Source organism: Carcharodon carcharias, assembly GCF_017639515.1.
Source record: "Carcharodon carcharias isolate sCarCar2 chromosome 40 unlocalized genomic scaffold, sCarCar2.pri SUPER_40_unloc_6, whole genome shotgun sequence".
Lineage (NCBI taxonomy): Eukaryota > Metazoa > Chordata > Chondrichthyes > Lamniformes > Lamnidae > Carcharodon > Carcharodon carcharias.
The window spans coordinates 497,827-518,209 of NW_024470860.1; the positions used below are offsets into that span (position 1 = coordinate 497,827).

General features: G+C 63.0%; 1 protein-coding gene across 1 annotated transcript in view; it reads left to right on the forward strand.

Annotated features, from left to right (window-relative positions):
• The window catches only part of LOC121275043 (prolyl 3-hydroxylase 1-like), an 88,045-nt gene that overhangs the window by 42,313 nt on the left and 25,349 nt on the right, over nt 1-20,383 (forward strand). The window contains exons 8-12 of the mRNA XM_041182434.1: nt 2,040-2,137; nt 2,657-2,784; nt 6,457-6,525; nt 6,709-6,859; nt 9,017-9,140. Of these exons, the coding sequence (XP_041038368.1) occupies nt 2,040-2,137; nt 2,657-2,784; nt 6,457-6,525; nt 6,709-6,859; nt 9,017-9,140 (570 nt within the window). The remainder of the gene's footprint in view (nt 1-2,039; nt 2,138-2,656; nt 2,785-6,456; nt 6,526-6,708; nt 6,860-9,016; nt 9,141-20,383) is intronic.

A 20,383-nucleotide genomic window follows, 5' to 3' on the forward strand; every position in this document is an offset into this window, starting at 1 on the left:
CCTCAGACAGTGCAGCACTCCCTCAGCGCTGACCCTCCGACAGTGCGGCTCTCCCTCAGCACTGACCCTCCGACAGTGCGGCTCTCCCTCAGCACTGATCCTCCGACAGCGCGGCTCTCCCTCAGCACTGACCCTCTGACAGCGCGGCTCTCCCTCAGCACCGACCCTCCGACAGTGCGGCACTCCCTCGGCACTGACCCTCCGACAGTGCGGCTCTCCTTCAGCACTGACCCTCCGACAGTGCGGCTCTCCCTCAGCACTGACCCTCCGACAGTGCGACTCTCCCTCAGCACTGACCCTCCGACAGTGCGGCTCTCCCTCAGTACTGACCCTCCGACAGTGCGGCTCTCCCTCAGTACTGACCCTCCGACAGTGCGGCTCTCCCTCAGCACTGACCCTCCGACAGTGCGACTCTCCCTCAGCACTGACCCTCCGACAGTGCGGCTCTCCCTCAGTACTGACCCTCCGACAGTGCGGCTCTCCCTCAGTACTGACCCTCCGACAGTGCGGTTCTCCCTCAGCACTGACCCTCCGACAGTGCAGTTCTCCCTCAGCACTGACCCTCCGACAGTGCGGCTCTCCCTCAGTACTGACCCTCGCACAGTGCGGCGCTCCCTCAGTACTGACCCTCCGACAGTGCGGCTCTCCCTCAGCACTGACCCTCCGACAGTGTGGCTCTCCCTCAGCACTGACCCTCCGACAGTGCAGCACTCCCTCAGCATTGACCCTCAGACAGTGCAGCACTCCCTCAGCGCTGACCCTCCGACAGTGCGGCATTCCCTCAGTACTGACCCTCCGACAGTGCGGCTCTCCCTCAGCACTGACCCTCCGACAGTGCGGCGCTCCCTCAGTACTGACCCTCCGACAGTGCGGCTCTCCCTCAGTACTGACCCTCCGACAGTGCGGCGCTCCCTCAGCGCTGACCCTCCGACAGTGTAGCACTCCCTCAGCGCTGACCCTCCGACAGTGCGGCACTCCCTCAGCACTGACCCTCTGACAGTGCGGCTCTCCCTCAGTACTGACCCTCCGACAGTGCGGCTCTCCTTCAGCACTGACCCTCCGACAGTGCGGCTCTCCCTCAGTACTGACCCTCCGACATTGCGGCTCTCCCTCAGCACTGACCCTCCGACAGTGCGGCTCTCCCTCAGTACTGACCCTCCGACAGTGCGGCTCTCCCTCAGCACTGACCCTCAGACAGTGCAGCACTCCCTCAGCACTGACCCTCCGACAGTGCGGCGCTCCCGCAGTACTGACCCTCCGACAGTGCGGCGCTCCCTCAGCGCTGACCCTCCGACAGTGCGTCTCTCCCTCAGCGCTGACCCTCCGACAGTGCGGCACTCCCTCAGCACTGACCCTCTGACAGTGCGGCTCTCCCTCAGTACTGACCCTCCGACAGTGCGGCTCTCCCTCAGCACTGGCCCTCCGACAATGTGGCTCTCCCTCAGCACTGACCCTCCGACTGTGCGGCTCTCCCTCAGTACTGACCCTCCGACAGTGCGGTTCTCCCTCAGCACTGACCCTCCGACAGTGCGGCTCTCCCTCAGCACTGACCCTCCGACAGTGCGGCTCTCCCTCAGTGCTGACCCTCCGACAGTGCGGCGCTCCCTCAGTACTGACCCTCCGACAGTGCAGCACTCCCTCAGTACTGACCCTCCGACAGTGCGGCTCTCCCTCAGTACTGACCCTCCGACAGTGCGGCTCTCCCTCAGCACTGACCCTCCGACAGTGCGGCTCTCCCGCAGCACTGACCCTCCGACAGTGCGGCTCTCCCTCAGTACTGACCCTCCGACAGTGCGGCTATCGCTCAGCACTGACCCTCCGACAGTGCGGCTCTCCCTCAGCACTGACCCTCCGACAGTGCAGCTCTCCCTCAGCACTGACCCTCCGACCGTGCGGCTCTCCCTCAGCACTGACCCTCCGACAGTGCGGCTCTCCCTCAGCACTGACCCTCCGACAGTGTGGGGTTGGAGCAGTGGGGATCGGAAGTGTGGGATGTGCTCCCAGAAGAGTCCATGTTGTTTCCCTCCCCCTGTTCCCAGGGCCAAGAGTCTGGAGCATCTGAAGGTTTCACCAGAAGCAACGAACAAGAAGAAGACGCAAAGCCCCAAAGTGGAAGACGCCATCCAGATTCTGAAAGGTTTGCTTGGGGATGCGTTCGGAGTTTGATGGGGGACGGTGTAGAAGGAGCTTTATTCTGTATCTAACCCCGTGCTGTATCTGCCCTGTGAGTGTTTGATGGGGACGGTGTAGAGGGAGATTTACTCTGTATCTAACCCCGTGCTGTACCTGTCCTGGGAGTGTTTGATGGGGACAGTGTAGAGGGAGATTTACTCTGTATCTAACCCCGTGCTGTACCTGCCCTGTGAGTGTTTGATGGGGACGGTGTAGAGGGAGATTTACTCTGTATCTAACCCCGTGCTGTACCTGTCCTGGGAGTGTTTGATGGAGACGGTGTAGAGGGAGATTTACTCTGTATCTAACCCCGTGCTGTATCTGCCCTGTGAGTGTTTGATGGGGACGGTGTAGAGGGAGATTTACTCTGTATCTAACCCCGTGCTGTACCTGTGCTGGGAATGAGAGGCTGGGATTGATATTGGGCTGGGTGTTCTGCCCCTTGTCTCTGTCCCATTCTCCTCTCGCTCTGTTCACTCCGCAGCCTCCTCCTCGCACTTTGCCAACCTGCAGCTGGTGTTGGATTTGAAGGCGTTGACTGGTTCCCAGCGAGTGATCCTCGATGGTGCCCTCACCCCCATGGAGTGTGCAGCCCTCCGCAGCTTCGCCAACGTGAGTGACCTATTCCCCCTGACCCCTGTCCCGCACCCTGACCTATTCCCCCTGACCCCTGTCCCGCACCCTGACCTATTCCCCCTGACCCCTGTCCCTCACCCTGACCTATTCCCCCTGACCCCTGTCCCGCACCCTGACCTATTCCCCCGACCCCTGTCCCTCACCCTGACCTCTTCCCCCTGACCCCTGTCCCGCACCGTGACCTATTCCCCCTGACCCCTGTCCCACACCCTGACCTATTCCCCCTGACCCCTGTCCCGCACCCTGACCTATTCCCCTGACCCCTGTCCCGCACCGTGACCTATTCCACCTGACCCCTGTCCCGCACCGTGACCTATTCCCCCTGACCCCTGTCCCGCACAGTGACCTATTCCCCCTGACCGCTGTCCCGCACCGTGACCTATTCCCCCTGACTCCTGTCCCACACCGTGACCTATTCCCCCTGACCCCTGTCCCTCACCGTGACCTATTCCCCCTGACCCCTGTCCCGCACCGTGACCTCTTCCCCTCACCCCTGTCCCGCACCGTGACCTATTCCCCCTGACCCCTGTCCCGCACCCTGACCCATTGCCCCCGACCCCTGTCCCGCACCGTGACCTATTCCCCCTGACCCCTGTCCCGCACCGTGACCTATTCCACCTGACCCCTGTCCCGCACCGTGACCTATTCCCCCTGACCCCTGTCCCGCACCGTGACCTATTCCCCCTGACCCCTGTCCCTCACCGTGACCTCTTCCCCTCACCCCTGTCCCGCACCGTGACCTATTCCCCCTGACCCCTGTCCCGCACCCTGACCCATTGCCCCTGACCCCTGTCACGCACCCTGACCTATTCCCCCTGACCCCTGTCCCTCACCCTGACCTATTCCCCCTGACCCCTGTCCCGCACCCTGACCTATTCCCCCTGACCCCTGTCCCTCACCCTGACCTATTCCCCCTTACCCCTGTCCCGCACCGTGACCTATTCCCCCTGACCCCTGTCCCACACCCTGACCCATTCCCCCTGACCCCTGTCCCGCACCCTGACCTATTCCCCCTGACCCCTGTCCCTCACCCTGACCTATTCCCCCTGACCCCTGTCCCGCACCCTGACCTATTCCCCCTGACCCCTGTCCCTCACCCTGACCTATTCCCCCTGACCCCTGTCCCGCACCGTGACCTATTCCCCCTGACCCCTGTCCCTCACCCTGACCTATTCCCCCTGACCCCTGTCCCGCACCCTGACCTATTCCCCCTGACCCCTGTCCCGCACCCTGACCTATTCCCCCTGACCCCTGTCCCGCACCCTGACCTATTCCCCCGACCCCTGTCCCGCACCGTGACCTATTCCCCCTGACCCCTGTCCCGCACCGTGACCTATTCCACCTGACCCCTGTCCCGCACCGTGACCTATTCCCCCGACCCCTGTCCCGCACCGTGACCTATTCCCCCTGACCCCTGTCCCGCACAGTGACCTATTCCCCCTGACCCCTGTCCCGCACCGTGACCTATTCCCCCTGACCCCTGTCCCACACCGTGACCTATTCCCCCTGACCCCTGTCCCGCACAGTGACCTATTCCCCCTGACCGCTGTCCCGCACCGTGACCTATTCCCCCTGACCCCTGTCCCACACCATGACCTATTCCCCCTGACCCCTGTCCCGCACAGTGACCTATTCCCCCTGACCGCTGTCCCGCACCGTGACCTATTCCCCCTGACCCCTGTCCCTCACCGTGACCTATTCCCCCTGACCCCTGTCCCGCACCGTGACCTCTTCCCCTCACCCTTGTCCCACACCGTGACCTATTCCCCCTGACCCCTGTCCCGCACCCTGACCTATTCCCCCTGACCCCTGTCCCTCACCCTGACCTATTCCCCCTGACCCCTGTCCCGCACCCTGACCTATTCCCCCTGACCCCTGTCCCTCACCCTGACCTATTCCCCCTGACCCCTGTCCCGCACCGTGACCTATTCCCCCTGACCCCTGTCCCTCACCCTGACCTATTCCCCCTGACCCCTGTCCCGCACCCTGACCTATTCCCCCTGACCCCTGTCCCGCACCCTGACCTATTCCCCCGACCCCTGTCCCGCACCGTGACCTATTCCCCCTGACCCCTGTCCCGCACCGTGACCTATTCCACCTGACCCCTGTCCCGCACCGTGACCTATTCCCCCTGACTCCTGTCCCGCACCGTGACCTATTCCCCCTGACCCCTGTCCCCCACAGTGACCTATTCCCCCTGACCGCTGTCCCGCACCGTGACCTATTCCCTTTGACCCCTGTCCCACACCGTGACCTATTCCCCCTGACCCCTGTCCCTCACCGTGACCTATTCCCCCTGACCCCTGTCCCGCACCGTGACCTCTTCCCCTCACCCCTGTCCCGCACCGTGACCTATTCCCCCTGACCCCTGTCCCGCACCCTGACCCATTGCCCCTGACCCCTGTCACGCACCCTGACCTATTCCCCCGACCCCTGTCCCGCACCCTGACCCTCCACCCTTCCCCTGTGCCCTGAACTTCACAATGACCGTTGACCCTTCCTCTGACCCCTGTTCCGCACCGTGACCTTCGACCCTTGCCCTGACCTCGAGCTTCAGCAGACAAACCGGCTGGAGTTTGTGGAAACAGGGACAAGGTGAGAGGGCGGAGAGTGGGCTTGGGGACGGAGGAGGGGAGGAGGGGAGGGAGGAGGGGAGGGAGGAGGGGAGGGAGAAGGGAGGTGGGGACGGGGAGGGGAGGGAGGAGGGGACGGGGTGGGAGGAGGGGAGGGAGGAGGGAGGTGGGGACGGGGAGGGGAGGGAAGAGGGGGCGGGGATGAGTTGAGGAGTCAGTGAGGGGTAGACGAGGGTGAGGGAGGGATGAGGTGCAGAGGGAGGTGATGAGAGGGGAGGGAGCGAGACAGAGAGGGGGTAAGGGGAGGGAAATGGGCTGAAGGGCGACGATGGGGGGAGGGGGTGAGGGAGGAGGGAATGAGGGTAGAGATAGGAAGGGAGAAGGGGCGAAGGGAGGGAGGATGTGGTGGAGGAGGGAAGGAGGGAGAGGGGGTGGAGGGAGCCCGGGAGGGGGGGGTGGTGAGGGGGTGGAGGGAGGGAGAGGGGGTGGAGGGGGGATGGGGAGGGGGCTAGGGGACAGATGTGGAGGTAGGAGAGGGCAAAGAGGGGGTATATGGGGGGGCAGGAGGGGTGGGGGGTATATGGGGGGTGGGGGGTATATGGGGGGGCAGGAGGGGTGGGGGGTATATGGGGGGGCAGGAGGGGTGGGGGGTATATGGGGGGTGGGGGGTATATGGGGGGGCAGGAGGGGTGGGGGGTATATGGTGGGGGCAGGAGGGGTGGGGGGTATATGGGGGGGGCAGGAGGGGTGGGGGGGTATATGGGGGGGGCAGGAGGGGTGGGGGGTATATGTGGGGGCAGGAGGGGTGGGGGGTATATGGGGGGGCAGGAGGGGTGGGGGGGTATATGGGGGGGCAGGAGGGGTGGGGGGTATATGGGGGGGCAGGAGGGGTGGCGGGGATATGGGGAGGGGAGGAGGAGTGGGGTGGAGATGGAGGATGTCGGGGGAGATGTGGAGAGATGAGGTGCTGAAGGGGGAGAGCTGGCGGGGGTCTCGGCTGGGAGATGGGGTGGGGGTGAATGACGTTCCCCATGGAGTAGTAACATTTCTCTCCCCCACCCCCTCCCCCTCCCAGGCTGCAGCCGACGTGGGAGACTCTCGGAGCGGGCACACCTCGGCGCTCACCATCCGGAAATCCCTGGAGGTAAGAGTGGCGGGAAAAGCGGCCCGGAATTTTTTGCGGGGGCGGGGGTGGGGGTGGGGGGGGGTGTGGTGGGGGGGTGGGGGGGGGGTGGTGGGTGCTGAGTAACTGTGATTCACTCTCTAACCTCACCTCCTCCCCCAACCCCTAACCCCCAACCCCACCCGCCCCCGTGTCTTGTTCCAGCTGGCCCTCCAGGGTGCCCTCAGCCGACAGGATGCGCATCTCTACCACCAGGTGAGCGAGCGGGCACGCACCATCGCCCAGGCCTACTTCCGGTCCGAGCCTCCTCTCCACCCCTCCTCCTCCCACCTGCACTGCCGCAGCCCACCACCAGGTGAGTGAAGCCGTCCTTCGGGGGGGGGGGGGGGTGAAGACACAGGTAGCCTGAGCCCCAGAGAGGTGGGGGGGGGGGGATGTGGGGGTGCACAGCAAGAACCCAGGAGTTTGCCACTCAGCTGTAACCTCATAGACCCTGCCCCCCTGTTGTGGGACAGCCGGTCGACGAAGGCTGAGTTACTTTAAAACCCCCCAGAGTGGCGAACTTTGAAACAACTGTCACAACCTATATTTTCAGTTCTGGGTTGCAGCTCTGAATTCCGGAATCAGACTACCAGCTCTCCAGAGGTTTCGAATTTAACGCCAAACTTCAAACAATAAAACCCCTCCTTACGGGTCCCACTTCTACCTGTAATATAGACATATTGCTAGCGTCTGCGAGCGAGGTGCAAGAATCCGCCCCCCTCGACACCCTGGGGTGGTATAAAGGGCGGATGAGACACTTGCCTTTACTCAGCACTCTCCTTACATGCAGTATTAATTGTTGTTTCCTCCCTGGCACTAGCATCCTCCAGCTCCTACAACACTCCCTATCTCTGTAACCTCCTCCAGCTCCTACACCCCTCCCTATCTCTGTAACCTCCTCCAGCCCCCCTACACCCCTCCCTATCTCTGTAACCTCCTCCAGCCCCTACATCCCTCCCTATCTCTGTAAACTCCTCCAGCCCCTACACCCCTCCCAATCTCTGTAACCTCCTCCAGCCCCCACACCCCTCCCTATCTCTGTAACCTCCTCCAGCCCCCACACCCCTCCCTATCTCTGTAACCTCCTCCAGCTCCTACACCCCTCCCTATCTCTGTAACCTCCTCCAGCCCCTACACACCTCCCTATCTCTGTAACCTCCTCCCCCTGCAGCCTCCCTATCTCTGTAACATCCTCCAGCCCCTACAACCCTCCCTATCTCTGTAACCTCCTCCAGCCCCTACAACCCTCCCTATCTCTGTAACCTCCTCCAGCCCCTACACCCCTCCCTATCTCTGTAACCTCCTCCAGCTCCTACACCCCTCCCTATCTCTGTAACCTCCTCCAGCTCCTACACACCTCCCTATCTCTGTAACCTCCTCCCCCTGCAGCCTCCCTATCTCTGTAACATCCTCCAGCCCCTACAACCCTCCCTATCTCTGTAACCTCCTCCAGCCCCTACAACCCTCCCTATCTCTGTAACCTCCTCCAGCCCCTACACCCCTCCCTATCTCTGTAACCTCCCCCAGCCACTACACCCCTCCTTATCTCTGTAACCTCCTCCAGCCCCTACAACCCTCCCTATCTCTGTAACCACCTCCAGCCCCTACACCCCACCCTATCTCTGTAACTCCCCTCCAGACCCCTACAACCCTTCCGATCTCTGTAACCTCCTCCAGCCCCTACAACCCTCCCTATCTCTGTAACCACCTGCAGCACCTGCAACCCTCCCTATCTCTGTAACCTCCTCAAGCCCCTACAACCCTCCCTATCTCTGTAAGCTCCTCCAGCTCCCTTCACCCCTCCCTATCTTTGTAACCTCCTCCAGCCCCTACACCCCTCCCTATTTCTGTAACCTCCTCCAGCCCCTACAACCCTCCCTATCTCTGTAACCTCCTCCAGCTCCCTACACCCCTCCCTATCTCTGTAACCTCCGCCAGCCCCTACACCCCTCCCTATCTCTGTAACCTCCTCCAGCCCCTACACCCCTCCCTATCTCTGTAACCTCCTCCAGCCCCTACACCCCTCCCTATCGCTGTAACCTCCTCCAGCCCCCTACACCCCTCCCTATCTCTGTAACCTCCTCCAACCCCAACAACCCTCCCTATCTCTGGAACCTCCCCCAGCCCCTACACCCCTCCCTATCTATGGAACCTCCTTCAGCACTTGGCACCTCATAAACATTCAAGGCTTTGGGGCCAAGTGCTGGTCAATGGGGTGAGGCAGGTCGGTTAGGGGTTTCTCAAGGGTCGGGGTAGACTCGATGGCCGAAGGGCCTACTCTCTGTGTGATTCCGTGAGGGGGAGGAGTTTCAAACCTGACTTGCGCCCAGCTTGAGCCGCAGGCTCCCCATCCCCCATCGGACACTATATTTAATCCCCACACCCCCGCACTCTCCCGCCGCACGTCCTGGTCGAGCTGCTCGACCGGGGAAGCGAGGCGGGGTGGGGGGGGCTTCTTGTTCCCATCCAGCCACAGGCGACCGGGAGAGAGGTGAGGGACCGAGCGCACCGGTTCCGGGAGGTGAATGTCTCCGAGATCCCGAGGACACCGCGTGTTGGAGGGAGTCGGAAGCAGAGGCGGACGGAGAGACCAGGTAATGGAGCGGGCGTAGGTGCTCACGCGGAAACCTCCCTCACTGATGTACACACACAGCTCTACCCCCCATCCCTCACTGTGACGCCCACTCCACTACCCCCTCCCTGTGAACCCCACACATCTACCTCCCTCACTGTGACCCCCACACCTCTACCTCCCTCCCTCACTGTGACCCCCACACCTCTACCCCCTCCCTCACTGTGACCCCCAAACCTCTACCTCCCTCACTGTGACCCCCACACCTCTACACCCTCCCTCACTGTGACCCCCACACATCTATCCGCTTCCCTCACTTATACTCTCCTCCCTCACTTCCACCCTCATCCCTCACTGTGACCTCCACACCTCTACCACCCTCCCTCACTGTGACCCCCATACCTCTCCCCCCTCCCTCACTGTGACTCCAACACCTCTATCCTCCTCCCTCACTGTGACACCCACACTTCTACCTCCCTCCCTCACTGTGACCCTCACACCTCTACCTCCCTCACTGTGACCCCCACACCTCTACCCCCCTCCCTCACTGTGACCCCCACACCTCTACCTCCCTCACTGTGACCCCCACACCTCTACACCCTCCCTCACTGTGACCCCCACACATCTATCCGCTTCCCTCACTTATACTCTCCTCCCTCACTTCCACCCTCATCCCTCACTGTGACCTCCACACCTCTACCACCCTCCCTCACTGTGACCCCCATACCTCTACCCTCCTCCCTCACTGTGATCCCCACACCTCTACCTCCCTCACTGTGACCCCCACACCTCTACCCCCCTCCCTCACTGTCATCCCCACACCTCTACTTCCCTCACAGTGACCCCCACAGCTCTCCCCCATCCCTCACTGTGACCCCCACACCTCTCCCCCCTCCCTCACTGTGACCCCCACACCTCTCCCCCCTCCCTCACTGTGACCCCTGAAACCTTTACCCCCTCCCTCACTGTGACCACCACACATATATCCACTTCCCTCACTTCTACCCTCCTCCCTCACTTCCACCCTCATCCCTCACTGTGACCCCCACACCTCTACCACCCTCCCTCACTGTGACCCCCACACCTCTACCCCCATCCCTCACTGTTACCCCCACACCGCTACCCCCTCCCTCACTGTGACCCCAACACCTCTTCCTCCCTCCCTCACTGTGACCCCCACACCTCTACCCCCCCTCCCTCACTGTGACCCCCACACCTCTTCCCCCCTTCCCTAAATGTGACACACACACCTCTACCCCCCTCCCTCACTGTGACCCCCACACCTCTACCTCCCTCACTGTGACCCCCACACCTCTACCCCCTCGCTCACTGTGATCCCCACAGCTCTACCTCCCTCACAGTGACCCCCACAGCTCTCCCGCATCCCTCACTGTGACCCCCACACCTCTCCCCCCTCCCTCACTGTGACCCCTGAAACCTTTACCCCCTCCCTCACTGTGACCACCACACATATATCCGCTTCCCTCACTTCTACCCTCCTCCCTCACTTCCACCCTCATCCCTCACTGTGACCCCCACACCTCTACCACCCTCCCTCACTGTGACCCCCACACCTCTACCCCCATTCCACACTGTTACCCCCACACCGCTACCCCCTCCCTCACTGTGACCCCAACACCTCTTCCTCCCTCCCTCACTGTGACCCCCACACCTCTACCCCCCTCCCTCACTATGACACCCAAAACTCTACCTCCCTCACTGTGACCCCCACACCTCTACCTCCCTCGCTATGACACCCACACCTCTACCCCCCTCCCTCACTGTTACCTCCACACCTCTACTCCCCTCCCTCACTGTTACCCCCACACCTCTACCCCCCTCCCTCACTGTTACCCCCACACCTCTACCCCCCTCCCTCACTGTGACCCCCCACACCTCTACCCCCCTCCCTCACTGTGACCCCCACACCTCTACCCCCCTCCCTCACTGTGACCCCCACACTTCTACCCTCCTCCCTCACTGTGACCTCCACACCTCTACCCCCTCCCTCAATGTGACCCCCACACCTCTACCCCCTTCCCTCACTGTGACCCCGACACCTCTACCCCCTCCCTCACTGTGACCCCCACACCTCTACCCTCCTCCCTCACTGGGACCCCCACACCTCTACCCACCTCCCTCACTGTGACCCCCTCTCCTCTACCCTCCTCCCTCACTGTAACCCACACACCTCTACCCCCTCCTTTACTGTCACCCCCACACCTCTTCCCTCCTCCCTCACTGTGACCCCCACACCTCTACCCTCCTCCCTCACTGTGACCCCCACACCTCTACCCTCCTCCCTCACTGTGACCCACACAAGTCTACCCCCTCCCTCACTGTTACCCCCACACCTGTACGCCCTCCCTCACTGTGACCCCCTCTCCTCTACCCTCCTCCCTCACTGTGACCCCCACACCTCTACCCCCCTCCCTCACTGTGACCCCCACACCTCTACCTCCTCCCTCACTGTGACCCCCTCTCCTCTACCCTCCTCCCTCACTGTGACCCCCACACGTCTACCCCCCTCACTCACTGTGACCCCCACACATCTACCCCCTCCCTCACTGTGACCCCCACACCTCTACCCCCACCCTCCCTGACTCCCAAACCTCTACCCTCCTCCCTCACTGTGACCCCCACACCTCTACCCCCCTCACTCACTGTGACAACCCCCTCCCTCACTGTGAGCCCCACACCTCTACCCCCCTCCCTCACTGTGACCCCCACACCTCGACCTCCTCCCTCACTGTGACCCCCTCTCCTCTACCCTCCTCCCTCACTGTGACCCCCACACGTCTACCCCCCTCACTCACTGTGACCCCCACACATCTACCCTCCTCCCTCACTGTGAGCCCCACACCTCTAACCCCTCCCTCACTGTGACCCCCACACCTCTACCCCCCCTCACTGTTACCCCCACACCTCTACCCCCTCCCTCACTGTGACCCCCACACCTATACCCCCCTCCCTCAATGTTACCCCCACACCTCTACCACCCTCCCTCACTGTGACCCCCACACCTCTACCCCCTCCCTCACTGTGACCCCCACACCTCTACCCCCTCCCTCACTGTACCCCCACACCTCTACCCCCCTCCCTCACTGTGACCCCCAAACCTCTACCCCCCTCACTCACTGTGACCCCCACACCTCTACACCCTCCCTCACTGTGACCCCCACACCTATACCCCCCTCCCTCACTGTGACCCCCACACCTCTACCCCCCTCCCTCACGGTGACCCCCACACCTCTACCCCCTCCCTCACTGTGACCCCCACACCTCTACCCCCCTCACTCACTGTGACCCCCACACCTCTACCCCCTCCCTCACTGTGACCCCCACACCTATACCCCCCTCCCTCACTGTGACCCCCACACCTCTACCCCCCTCCCTCACGGTGACCCCCACACCTCTACCCCCTCCCTCACTGTGACCCCCACACCTCTACCCCCCTCACTCACTGTGACCCCCACACCTCTACCCCCTCCCTCACTGTGACCCCCACACCTATACCCCCCTCCCTCACTGTGACCCCCACACCTCTACCCCCCTCCCTCACGGTGACCCCCACACCTCACCCCCTCCCTCACTGTGACCCCCACACCTCTTCCCCCCTCCCTCACTGTGACCCCCACACCTCTACCCTCCCTCACTGTGACCCCCACACCTCTACTCTCCAACCTCACTGTGACCCCCACACCTCTACGCCCTCCCTCACTGTGACCCCCACACCTCTACCCTCCTCCCTCACCGTGACCCCCACACATCTACCCTCCACCCTCAATGTGACCCCCACACCTCTGCCCTCCTCCCTCACTGTGACCCCCACACCTCTACCCTACTCCCTCACTGTGACCCCCACACCTCTACCCTCCTCCCTCACTGTGACCCCCACACCTCTACCTTCCTCCCTCACTGTGACCCCCACACCTCTACCCTCCTCCCTCAATGTGACCCCCACACCTCTACCCCCTCCCTCCCTGTGACCCCCATACCTCTACCCCCCTCCCTCAATGTGACCTCCACACCTCTACCCCCCTCCCTCAATGTGACCCCCACACCTCTACCCTCCTCCCTCACGGTGACCCCCACACCTCTACACTCCTCCCTCACGGTGACCCCCACACCTCTACCCCCCTCCCTCACTGTGACCCCCACACCTCTACAGTCCTCCCTCAGAGTGACCCCCACACCTCTACCCCCCTCCCTCACTGTGACCCCCACACCTCTACCCCCCTCCCTCACTGTGACCCCCACACCTCTACCCTCATCCCTCACTGTGACCCCCACACCTCTACCCCCTCACTCAATGTGACCCCCACACCTCTGCCCTCCTCCCTCACTGTGACTCCCACACCTCTACCCTCCTCCCTCAATGTGACCCCCACACCTCTACACCCTCCCTCACTGTGATCCCCACCCCTCTACCCCCTCCCTCACTGTGACCCCCACACCTCTACCCCCCTCCCTCACTGTGACCCCCACACCTCTACCCCCCTCCCTGACTGTGACCTCCACACCTCTACCCCCCTCCTTCACTGTGACCCCCACACCTCTACCCCTCTCCCTTACTGTGACCTCCACACCTCTACCCCCCTCCCTCACTGTGACCCCCACACCTCTACCCCGCTAGCTCACTGTGACCCCCACACCTCTACCCCCTCCCTCACTGTGACCCCCACACCTCTACCCTCCTCCCTCACTGTGACCCCCACACCTCTACCCCCCTCCCTCACTGTGACCCCCGCACCTCTACACTCCTCCCTCAGAGTGACCCCCACACCTCTACCCCCTCACTCACTGTGACCCCCACACCTCTACCACCCTCCCTCACGGTGACCCCCACACCTCTACCCCCCTCCCTCACTGTGACCCCACACCTCTACCCTCATCCCTCACTGTGACCCCCACACCTCTACCCCCCTCGCTCAATGTGAACCCCACACCTCTACCCTCCTCCCTCACTGTGACCCCCACACCTCTACCCTCCTCCCTCACTGTGACCCCCACACCTCTACCCTCCTCCCTCACTGTGACCCCCACACCTCTACCCTCCTCCCTCACGGTGACCCCCACACCTCTACTCTCCTCCCTCAATGTGACCCCCACACCTCTACCACCTCCCACACTGTGAACCCCACACCTCTACCCCCCTCCCTCACTGTGACCCCCACACCTCTACCCTCCTCCCTCACTGTGACCCCCACACCTCTACCCCCCTCCCTCAATGTGACCCCCACACCTCTGCCCTCCTCCCTCACTGTGACTCCCACCCCTCTACCCCCCTCCCTCACTGTGACCCCCACACCTCTGCCCTCCTCCCTCACTGTGACCCCCACACCTCTACCCCCTCCCTCCCTGTGACCCCCACACCTCTACCCCCCTCCCTCACTGTGCCCCCCACACCTCTACTCTCCTGCCTCACTGTGACCCCCACACCTCTACCTCCTCCGTCACTGTGACCCCCACACCTCTACCCCCCTCCCTCACTGTGACCCCCACACCTCTACCCCCCTCCCTCACTGTGACCCCCACACCTCTACCCCCTCACTCACTGTGACCCCCACACCTGTACCCCCCTCCCTCACTGTGACCCCCACACCTCTACCCTCCCTCACTGTGACCCCCACACCTCTACTCTCCAACCTCACTGTGACCCCCACACCTCTACGCCCTCCCTCACTGTGACCCCCACACCTCTACCCTCCTCCCTCACCGTGACCCCCACACATCTACCCTCCACCCTCAATGTGACCCCCACACCTCTGCCCTCCTCCCTCACTGTGACCCCCACACCTCTACCCTACTCCCTCACTGTGACCCCCACACCTCTACCCTCCTCCCTCACTGTGACCCCCACACCTCTACCTTCCTCCCTCACTGTGACCCCCACACCTCTACCCTCCTCCCTCAATGTGACCCCCACACCTCTACCCCCTCCCTCCCTGTGACCCCCATACCTCTACCCCCCTCCCTCAATGTGACCTCCACACCTCTACCCCCCTCCCTCAATGTGACCCCCACACCTCTACCCTCCTCCCTCACGGTGACCCCCACACCTCTACACTCCTCCCTCACGGTGACCCCCACACCTCTACCCCCCTCCCTCACTGTGACCCCCACACCTCTACAGTCCTCCCTCAGAGTGACCCCCACACCTCTACCCCCCTCCCTCACTGTGACCCCCACACCTCTACCCCCCTCCCTCACTGTGACCCCCACACCTCTACCCTCATCCCTCACTGTGACCCCCACACCTCTACCCCCTCACTCAATGTGACCCCCACACCTCTGCCCTCCTCCCTCACTGTGACTCCCACACCTCTACCCTCCTCCCTCAATGTGACCCCCACACCTCTACACCCTCCCTCACTGTGATCCCCACCCCTCTACCCCCTCCCTCACTGTGACCCCCACACCTCTACCCCCCTCCCTCACTGTGACCCCCACACCTCTACCCCCCTCCCTTACTGTGACCTCCACACCTCTACCCCCCTCCTTCACTGTGACCCCCACACCTCTACCCCTCTCCCTTACTGTGACCTCCACACCTCTACCCCCCTCCCTCACTGTGACCTCCACACCTCTACCCCCTCCCTCACTGTGACCCCCACACCTCTACCCCCTCCCTCACTGTGACCCCCACACCTCTACCCTCCTCCCTCACTGTGACCCCCACACCTCTACCCCCCTCCCTCACTGTGACCCCCGCACCTCTACACTCCTCCCTCAGAGTGACCCCCACACCTCTACCCCCTCACTCACTGTGACCCCCACACCTCTACCACCCTCCCTCACGGTGACCCCCACACCTCTACCCCCCTCCCTCACTGTGACCCCACACCTCTACCCTCATCCCTCACTGTGACCCCCACACCTCTACCCCCCTCGCTCAATGTGAACCCCACACCTCTACCCTCCTCCCTCACTGTGACCCCCACACCTCTACCCTCCTCCCTCACTGTGACCCCCACACCTCTACCCTCCTCCCTCACTGTGACCCCCACACCTCTACCCTCCTCCCTCACGGTGACCCCCACACCTCTACTCTCCTCCCTCAATGTGACCCCCACACCTCTACCACCTCCCACACTGTGAACCCCACACCTCTACCCCCCTCCCTCACTGTGACCCCCACACCTCTACCCTCCTCCCTCACTGTGACCCCCACACCTCTACCCCCCTCCCTCAATGTGACCCCCACACCTCTGCCCTCCTCCCTCACTGTGACTCCCACCCCTCTACCCCCCTCCCTCACTGTGACCCCCACACCTCTGCCCTCCTCCCTCACTGTGACCCCCACACCTCTACCCCCTCCCTCCCTGTGACCCCCACACCTCTACCCCCCTCCCTCACTGTGCCCCCCACACCTCTACTCTCCTGCCTCACTGTGACCCCCACACCTCTACCTCCTCCGTCACTGTGACCCCCACACCTCTACCCCCCTCCCTCACTGTGACCCCCACACCTCTACCCCCCCTCCCTCACTGTGACCCCCACACCTCTACCCCCTCACTCACTGTGACCCCCACACCTGTACCCTCCTCCCTCACTTCTACCCCCCTCCCTCACTGTGTCCCCCACACATCTACCCCCCTCCCTCACTGTGACCCCCACACCTCTACCCCCCCTCACTGTTACCCCCACACCTCTACCCCCTCCCTCACTGTGACCCCCACACCTCTACCCCCCCTCACTGTTACCCCCACACCTCTACCCCCTCCCTCACTGTGTCCCCCACACCTCTACCCCTCCCTCACTGTGATCCCCACACCTCTACCCCCCTCCCTCACTGTGAACCCCACCCCTCTACCTCCTCCCTCACTGTGACCCCCACACCTCTACCCCCCTCCCTCACTGTGACCCCCACCCCTCTACCTCCTCCCTCACTGTGACCCCCACACCTCTACCCCCCTCCCTCACTGTGACCCCCACCCCTCTACCTCCTCCCTCACTGTGACCCCCACACCTCTACCCTCCTCCCTCACTTCTACCCCCCTCCCTCAGTGTGACCCCCACACCTCTACCCCCTCCCTCACTGTGACCCCCACACCTCTACCCCTCCCTCACTGTGACCCCAAAACATCTACCCCCCCTCCCTCACTGTGACCCCCACACCTCTAACCCCTCACTCACTGTGACCCCCACACCTCTTCACCCTCCCTCACTGTGATCCCCACACCTCTAACCCTTCCCTCACTGTGACCCCGACACCTCTACCCCCTCCCTCACTGTGACCCCCACACCTCTACCCTCCTCCCTCACTGGGACCCCCCACACCTCTACCCACCTCCCTCACTGTGACCCCCTCTCCTCCACCCTCCTCCCTCACTGTGACCCACACACCTCTACCCCCTCCTTTACTGTCACCCCCACACCTCTTCCCTCCTCCCTCACTGTGACCCCCACACCTCTACCCTCCTCCCTCACTGTGACCCCCACACCTCTACCCTCCTCCCTCACTGTGACCCACACAAGTCTACCCCCTCCCTCACTGTTACCCCCACACCTGTACGCCCTCCCTCACTGTGACACCCTCTCCTCTACCCTCCTCCCTCACTGTGACCCCCACACCTCTACCCCCCTCCCTCACTGTGACCCCCACACCTCTACCTCCTCCCTCACTGTGACCCCCTCTCCTCTACCCTCCTCCCTCACTGTGACCCCCACACGTCTACCCCCCTCACTCACTGTGACCCCCACACATCTACCCCCTCCCTCACTGTGACCCCCACACCTCTACCCTCCTCCCTCACTTCTACCCCCCTCCCTCAGTGTGACCCCCACACATCTACCCCTCTCCCTCAGTGTGACCCCCACACCTCTACCCCCTCCCTCACTGTGACCCCCAAAACATCTACCCCCCTCCCTCACTGTGACCCCCACACCTCTACCCCCTCCCTCACTGTGACCCCCACACCTCTACCCCTCCCTCACTGTGACCCCAAAACATCTACCCCCCTCCCTCACTGTGACCCCCACACCTCTAACCCCTCACTCACTGTGACCCCCACACCTCTTCACCCTCCCTCACTGTGATCCCCACACCTCTAACCCTTCCCTCACTGTGACCCCGACACCTCTACCCCCTCCCTCACTGTGACCCCCACACCTCTACCCTCCTCCCTCACTGGGACCCCCACACCTCTACCCACCTCCCTCACTGTGACCCCCTCTCCTCCACCCTCCTCCCTCACTGTGACCCACACACCTCTACCCCCTCCTTTACTGTCACCCCCACACCTCTTCCCTCCTCCCTCACTGTGACCCCCACACCTCTACCCTCCTCCCTCACTGTGACCCCCACACCTCTACCCTCCTCCCTCACTGTGACCCACACAAGTCTACCCCCTCCCTCACTGTTACCCCCACACCTGTACGCCCTCCCTCACTGTGACCCCCTCTCCTCTACCCTCCTCCCTCACTGTGACCCCCACACCTCTACCCCCCCTCCCTCACTGTGACCCCCACACCTCTACCTCCTCCATCACTGTGACCCCCTCTCCTCTACCCTCCTCCCTCACTGTGACCCCCACACGTCTACCCCCCTCACTCACTGTGACCCCCACACATCTACCCCCTCCCTCACTGTGACCCCCACACCTCTACCCCCACCCTCCCTGACTCCCAAACCTCTACCCTCCTCCCTCACTGTGACCCCCACACCTCTACCCCCCTCACTCACTGTGACAACCCCCTCCCTCACTGTGAGCCCCACACCTCTGCCCCCCTCCCTCACTGTGACCCCCACACCTCTACCTCCTCCCTCACTGTGACCCCCTCTCCTCTACCCTCCTCCCTCACTGTGACCCCCACACGTCTACTCCCCTCACTCACTGTGACCCCCACACATCTACCCTCCTCCCTCACTGTGACCCCCACACCTCTACCCCCCTCACTCACTGTGACAACCCCCTCCCTCACTGTGAGCCCCACACCTCTAACCCCTCCCTCACTGTGACCCCCACACCTCTACCCCCCCTCACTGTTACCCCCACACCTCTACCCCCTCCCTCACTGTGACCCCCACACCTATACCCCCCTCCCTCAATGTTACCCCCACACCTCTACCACCCTCCCTCACTGTGACCCCCCACACCTCTACCCCCTCCCTCACTGTGACCCCCACACCTCTACCCCCTCCCTCACTGTACCCCCACACCTCTACCCCCCTCCCTCACTGTGACCCCCAAACCTCTACCCCCCTCACTCACTGTGACCCCCACACCTCTACCCCCTCCCTCACTGTGACCCCCACACCTATACCCCCCTCCCTCACTGTGACCCCCACACCTCTACCCCCCTCCCTCACGGTGACCCCCACACCTCTACCCCCTCCCTCACTGTGACCCCCACACCTCTTCCCCCCTCCCTCACTGTGACCCCCACACCTCTACCCTCCCTCACTGTGACCCCCACACCTCTACTTTCCTCCCTCACTGTGACCCCCACACCTCTACGCCCTCCCTCACTGTGACCCCCACACCTCTACCCCCCTCCCTTACTGTGACCCCCACACCTCTTCCCCCCTCCCTCACTGTGACCCCCACACCTCTACCCTCCCTCACTGTGACCCCCACACCTCTACTTTCCTCCCTCACTGTGACCCCCACACCTCTACGCCCTCCCTCACTGTGACCCCCACACCTCTACCCTCCTCCCTCACCGTGACCCCCACACATCTACCCTCCACCCTCAATGTGACCCCCACACCTCTGCCCTCCTCCCTCACTGTGACCCCCACACCTCTACCCCCTCCCTCACTGTGACCCCCACACCTCTACCCCCCTCACTCACTGTGACCCCCACACCTCTACCCCCTCCCTCACTGTGACCCCCACACCTATACCCCCCTCCCTCACTGTGACCCCCACACCTCTACCCCCCTCCCTCACGGTGACCCCCACACCTCTACCCCCTCCCTCACTGTGACCCCCACACCTCTACCCCCCTCACTCACTGTGACCCCCACACCTCTATCCCCTCCCTCACTGTGACCCCCACACCTATACCCCCCTCCCTCACTGTGACCCCCACACCTCTACCCCCCTCCCTCACGGTGACCCCCACACCTCTACCCCCTCCCTCACTGTGACCCCCACACCTCTTCCCCCCTCCCTCACTGTGACCCCCACACCTCTACCCTCCCTCACTGTGACCCCCACACCTCTACTCTCCAACCTCACTGTGACCCCCACACCTCTACGCCCTCCCTCACTGTGACCCCCACACCTCTACCCTCCTCCCTCACCGTGACCCCCA